This window comes from Episyrphus balteatus, chromosome 1, assembly GCF_945859705.1.
Source record: "Episyrphus balteatus chromosome 1, idEpiBalt1.1, whole genome shotgun sequence".
Lineage (NCBI taxonomy): Eukaryota > Metazoa > Arthropoda > Insecta > Diptera > Syrphidae > Episyrphus > Episyrphus balteatus.
The window spans coordinates 55,693,382-55,700,499 of NC_079134.1; the positions used below are offsets into that span (position 1 = coordinate 55,693,382).

A 7,118-nucleotide genomic window follows, 5' to 3' on the forward strand; every position below is an offset into this window, starting at 1 on the left:
CTGCACGTATCAGAAAAAAAAGACACTTCTTTTATTTTTGGTGATAGTTGATGCAAATACTTATACAAGCACGAACTAATTTCATTGCTTCCTCTTTTGCCATCAGTTTCTGTCCAAAAATAGCAAAAAGCATCGTTAGGTGGAACGGCGTTGTAAATAGTTAAGTTATATGCACATAGTTTTCGGCTGTAATACATTGGACTTACATCGGCTTGAAGGAATTTGCAACACCGATTGCAAGTCGAATGTGTATGCCATGAAATTAGGCACCTTGATGGCCCTTTCTTTGTCCAAGGATTTTGCTTCTGAACATTCTTTTTTTCTCTTTAAATGGGCAATGTAATCAGCATTTTGGCTATCTTTGCCTTTTTCACATGCTTGGCATTGATCTTTCTTTGGACGAAAGAACGACAAATTGTAGCACTCACCGAAAACTTTCCTGTAGGTAGTCGATGCAGATATCTTTGTTGACTTGTCACTCTTGTATTTTTCTAAGAATAAGGCATACATTTTTGATATACTCAGATTTGCATCTAAATACATCCGATTAGAACTTTTGCGGCAGTAGTGAGACTCTACAGTTGGAAAGCTTTCGATGTGGTCCTTAATGCGTGTTAAATTTTCATCCGATATTTTATTTGTGGGTTTTGATCTGCCCCTTTCGTCTTCTTTACAAAAAACTCCGGTTGGCCCTTTATATTTAAACGCCGTTTTAATTGTGCTACTCGAAATACTTAGGGTCCCACAAAAAAAGTCGCGACAAACCCGTATATTGGAGTTTTCATTTTTCAAAAAGTACGATCTAGCTACACTACGTGTACGATCAAACAACTTTTACCGTCAACCTGGGAACTCTATTTTGTCTTTTCTATGAAAAAGATAGGAAGATCCTGGTTGAGATAAATTAAGCGAATATAACCAAAATTTTAGTCTTTCAATATTACTATGTATCTTTTTCTTTTTCCTATAAAATTCAATTACTATATTATAGCCGATATACTATAAAAGCGAAAAACGAGAAAACTTGTGGCGAGACGAAATAAAAAGTAGCGAACGACGAAATCAAAATGCAGCGATTTTTCCCCTAAGGGTTTTTAAACAAGAAAGAGGTTTTATTAAAATTGAAAGCTTCTATTTATACATACATTTTATAGCAGTTTTTTAGAGAGAGAAATTACGTTATTTTTAAGTAACATTTTTACGGCGAATTCAACAATAAGTTATTATGGCGAATCGTACAAATGAAGCGCCAAATTCAAAAATAAATGTAATAAAAGTAGTAGAATATATTCAATTTAAGAGTAAGTTAATTATTCAAAATTTAATTCAAAAATACAGTAATTTATGATGATTTGAGCTCCAACATTCCGCCCCCTTTGAAAGGATCACCTTTCAAGACGGAATCGCCGCCAATTTGCGAATAGGTCTTCGAAATGTTCCTCGCTGGGTTTTAACATCGGCGACTCTTACTCGCCCATCAGGACCTTCGATGACTTTCGTGACTCTTCCCAAGAGCCATTTTTGGGGTGGTAAATTGTCTTCGTGAATGATGACCAAGCTGCCGATAGCGATATTTGGACTTGATGTTGTCCACTTTCCACGACCTTGCAGTTCAGTGACGTACTCGTTGGACCATCGCTTCCAGAAATGAGTTTTGACAGCGTTAATTCGCCGCCACCTTTCGAGCTTATGTCGGATACCTCAGTCAATAATTCAGGAATCGCCTTGAGAGAGGACCCGATCAGGAGATGTGCTGGTGTTAGGGCTTCGAAGTCGTTCGGATATGTTGATATAGAAGTAATAGGCCTCGAATTCATGATGGCCTCAATCTCGACAAGTGCAGTTGACAGCTCTTCGAATGACAATTTGGCGTTTCCAAGGCTGCGATACAAATGACCCTTAGCGACTTTAACTGCAGCTTCCCAAATTCCACCAAAATTGGGTGCCCTGGGGGGTATAAAATGAAAATTTATATTGGAATTAGTACAATAATTAATGAGATTTTCTTGGTTGGATTTTTTGAACAACATATCTCGCAACTCGCTTAGTTTTGACTGTGCGCCAACAAAATTTGTCGCGTTGTCACAGTGGATGTCTTTCGGAATACCTCTACGACCTATCATTCTTTTTAATGCTCCTATAAAAGCATCTGCTGAAAGGTCTGATACAGCTTCTAAGTGAACCGCTTTCGAAGCGAAGCAGACAAAAACTGCCACATAGGTTTTATAAGGCACCTTCCCCCTGATTTTGTAGTATGTGTAAATAGGACCACAGAAATCAACCCCACAGCATAAAAATGGACGTGAAGATGTTAATCTTTCTTCAGGTAAATCTCCCATTACTTGGTCATATAACTTCGGTCGATATCTTGCACAATGAGTGCACCTTCGAATAACGCTGCGTGCCAACTGTCGAACATTGATGATCCAAAATCTTTGTCTCGTTAGCGCCACAAGAGCTTTTGGACCTGCATGGTAGTTAGAATAGTGCAAATTTCGAATAAGTTCTTTGCTGAAATTGCAATCTTTTGGAAGCAACATCGGATGTTTGTTTTCCTCTGGAATGTCAGCATGTTTCAATCTGCCACCTACTCTGAACAACAAAAGACCATTTCTGTCCTCGATAAAAGGACATAACCATTTTGTCGATCCTTGAAGTTTTGAGTTTGATTTTACTGCCTGGATCTCCTTCGCAAAATACTCCATTTGTATGACATTAACTATGGTGAGTAACGAATAATCTAACTCCTCAGCTGTAAGGTATCGACCTGGGAATGGAATCCTCAGTAATCGTAAATTGAGATATCTTTTTACGTAAGCAAAGATTCTCAAAACTTTGGTGTACGAGCTAACCTTTTCAATTAAATTGAGATAATGGTTTTTGTCTTTTTGACAAACTAAAACAGTTTTCCTGTGTTCTAGCAATAAATCTTCTGGAGGAGGAGAAGCTCCTAATGAACATGGCCACCTTTCTTCATCCTCGATCAAGAAATCTGGACCCCTGAACCAAATTGAACTTTTAAGCTCTTCCGCTGTACATCCTCGAGAAACTATATCTGCTGGATTGTCAGAAGTTGGAACATGTTTCCAGACCACCTTCTTTGTTGTGTCCTGGATTTCAGCTACTCTATTACCAACGAAAGTATTTAGTTTCGAAGAATGTGTGGATATCCAGTGCAGAACTATTGACGAATCAGTCCAAAAGTAAGTTTCATTGTAGTGCTTGACGATGACCCTTTGTATTGTTACCCAAAGTTTGGATAAGAGATGTGCTGCGCAGAGCTCTAGGCGGGGAAGTGTTCTCTTCTTTGCAGGAGCAACTCTGGATTTGGCGACTAAAAGTTTCACTCCTACGGACCCACTATTGTCAATGCTCCGCAGATAAATGCAGCAGCCATACCCTTTTATAGATGCGTCTGCGAACCCATGTATCTGGAATCTGATATTGTTTTCTAGAAAAACGTATCGAGGAATTGGAAGATTTTGAATTGAGTTGAGATCTGTCATGAATTGACGCCACTCTATCTCGAGATTTGGAGAAATATTTTCGTCCCAATCGAATTTTTCTATCCAAAGCTGTTGTAGCAGTATCTTAGCCCGGATAATTATTGGACTAAGCAAGCCCATTGGATCAAAAAGAGACGACGAAAGCGAGAGAATAGATCTTTTTGTGTATTTTGTATAGACCCGATTAGGTTTGTATGAAAAAATGAATTCATCAGCACGAGGGTTCCAAGAAATACCTAACGTACTGGTGAGATTGGATTCAGTCAATTTGATGTCCTTTGGTGTAGCTTCTTCAATTAAAGCGACATGATTGCTGTTCCACTTCGAAAGTTCTAAGCCAGCTGTACTCAAAATTGAAACCACTTCATTCCTTTTTTGACAAAGAGTATCCAAGTCGTCTGCCCCAGTTAGCATGTCATCAACGTAAAAGTCCGACTTAAGAACAGCAGCACCTTGACTAAAACGTTCGACGTTAATTTCAGCCAAATACTGAAGACAGCGAATTGCTAAAAAGGGTGCAGATGATGTGCCGTAAGTTATGGTATTGAGCTGGTAAGTTTGTATTGGGGTATGTTCGTTTTCTCTCCATAAGATGAATTGGAATTTCCTATCCGATGGATGCACAAGGAATTGCCTATACATCTTAACGATGTCTGCAGTTAGCGCGTATCGATAAAGTCTAAAACGTAGCAAAATAATCAAAAGCTCATCCTGTATAGTAGGACCCACCATTAGTATTCCATTTAAAGAAATTTGTGATGATGTGCGGCAAGATGCGTCGAAGACTACACGTAACTTTGTTGATACGCTATCAGGCCTTAATACATATTGATGCGGAAGATAATAATGATCTTCATCAAGGTTTGGATTGGGAACCAGAGACATGTGACCTAAACGTTCGTATTATTTTAAGAAATCAGAATATTGACTTTTTATTGAAGCATTTTTGGATAACCTACGCTCAAGCGACAAAAATCTTCTAAAAGCAATATCGTAAGAACCTCCAAGACAGCTAGGATGTTTTTTGAAAGGTAGTTGTACCATAAGCCGACCGCTAGGAAGCACCTTAATTGTGTCTATGAAATGCTTTTCGCATTCATTCTGCTCTTCAGACCATATTGACCGTAGACCTTGAATTTCTTCAAATTCAAAGAATTTTTCAAAATATTTATCAAGACCAACTTCAAGTGTATTGGCTACGCACGATGCTTTCTTTGAAGTGTTGTATTTTGATTTGTATCTTCCAGATACAATCCATCCTAATGCAGTTTGTTGCAATGATGGAAGACCCTCTCCGAGTTTTATCTGACCTGATTCTAATAAATCGAAGAAAGCTTCAGCCCCTAACAATAAATCGATTTGTGACGGTTGATTAAAATTCTCATCACCAAACTCTAAATTAGAAGGTAGATTCCAACTGCTTACATTGAGAGATGCTTCAGGCTGATACCCAGTGATGGAAGGTGCAACTAAAAACTCGAGAGAAATTTCAAAGTTGCTATATCGTGAACGGATTGTTGATTGAGTTTGATATTTTATTTTTGTTTCAGTCACTCCTATTCCGACGATGTCAACATTCTTACGATGTTTCCTTAGACCAAGTGAATTGGCGAACTTTTCATTAATAAAATTGACTTGCGAACCAGAATCTAGTAGAACCCTACCGAGTTGAAAGTCTTCCGATGAGTCCTTGATAAGAACTAATGCTGTTGCTAAAATAACTTGTGCTTCAGGAACTTGCTCTTTTTCCATTGCGGAATGAGTTGCAGCCGATGTGCTTTGACCAGATGTATCTGAGGGAGTATCAATACCAGAATTGGTGTCTGCAGGCTGAGTCCTATGCAAAAGGCTATGATGTGCTTGTTTGCAAGTCTTGCACTTATAAGACGACGGACATCTAGATACACTATGACCCTTCCCTAAACAATTCAGACACAAGCCTAGTTTCTTGGTTTTCCAAAATCTATCCATAACCGAAAACTCGAGAAATTTTTTACAATTTGTAATTGAATGGTTAAGGTCTCGACATAAGATACAGGATCGTTGGTTTGCAGCAAGCGAAGTTTGTGGGCGATGAGGATTTACTATTGTTGGCTTTGTTGATGAATGTTTGTTGAATATCTTCACGCATTGTTCCGAACGAATCTGCTTGCTATCTCTTGCTTCCAAATATTGGCATCGTTTATTGAGTATGCTTGCACAATCCTTCCAATCCGGCAAATTCTTATAGTCCAGTTGTTCATCCCACTTCGATTGTGTATCTGTGTCAACCTTCGACATCGCAATATGAATTATTATTGCGTTACAAATATTCTCATGCGATCCTATAGAAAGTAGCGAACTAATCAACGCCGAAATATTGTCTACCAAGCTCCGTAGAGAAACAGAAGAAGCTTTTTGAACCTTGGGTAATTCGATCAGCTGTGAGATATATTCTAAGAAAATGAGGCAATCATTATCATAGCGCTCTTTCAAACTAAGAAGTGCCTTGGGATAATTGGCTTCCGTGACTTGAAAAGCCTTAACTGTGCCAAGAGCTTGATCACTCAAACAAGAAAGCAAGTAATTAAATTTTTCTATTTTTTTCAAACTTAAATCATTTTCTACCAAATTGTTGTACGAATTTATAAAATTTTTATAGTCTGAATATCTTCCACTAAACTTTGGTAAACGTTGTTTTGGAAGATGACTAATTGTATGTGGGACAGTAGAAACTGTCATGTCTGCGATACTACTTCGTCTACCAGTACCCAAAAGCGAAAGAATTTTAGTTTTTGCGGTGATGTACAAATCTTCTATTTCACCTCTACTAGTATCTGTTGGTAATAAAACTTCTATTTTGGTTTGATATGCTAATATTTGTTTAAAATACGACTCCAAAATTCCTAGACGACATTCAAGTTCAGTTGAAGTTAGGGCGTTAGAATTGGATTCCACGATATTCTTTATCCGAGATATACTTCCTTTAGTAGAAGCTCGTTGTTGTTTTAATTCATCAAGTGTTGGTTCAGCCATTGTAGATTTTTAATTTTCAATTATTCTTTAAACAGCGACAGTAAAAACAAAAACGATTATAATTTATTGAAAATTCAATTAAATTTATTCAACAAATCAAAAATGCTAGGTGGCAACCCTGTTGTAAAGAATAAAATTTCCCAACAAAAACTGTCCCAACAAATTAAATCTCACGGCGAGTTGAATTCAAAGATAGATTGTGAGAATTGAGATTAATCCAAAATCCAATTTTAACATGCGAATTTATTCTGTACTAAGAATTTCTTTTCAAAGCATTGAAGGTTAAACCTACGAAAAGGCAAAAGTTGTTTATTGCATTTCAACGACAAAAAATGCTATTCAAAAAAACTCTATCAGTGAATTGATCATGAAGCAAAAATCTCCCCCGACGACGACGATGATGGCGATGATGACGATGATGACAACGTTGACGACCTGGGTGATGATGTATTGGCGAAATGAAGATCGATGCACTGATATCAAGTTGAAATCGAATCATGTGTGTATACCATGGAGATGATATGTGGCTACGATAAGAGAGTACGAGCGAATAGAGCAAAGCGATAAATGAAATCAATGATGTTGTGTGCCGAAATG

At 37.7% G+C, this 7,118-nt stretch overlaps 1 protein-coding gene across 1 annotated transcript; it reads right to left on the reverse strand.

The window, feature by feature from the left end:
• Nucleotides 1–1,466: 1,466 nt before the first annotated feature.
• Nucleotides 1,467–6,521, reverse strand: LOC129921088 (uncharacterized). The gene is made up of 3 exons (XM_056002749.1): nt 4,466–6,521; nt 2,386–4,396; nt 1,467–1,947 (listed from the first exon to the last, which is right to left on the reverse strand). The coding sequence occupies exons 1-3, from the start codon at nt 6,519–6,521 to the stop codon at nt 1,467–1,469; spliced, it is 4,548 nt and encodes a 1,515-aa protein (XP_055858724.1).
• Between the last annotated feature and the right edge of the window lie 597 nt (nt 6,522–7,118).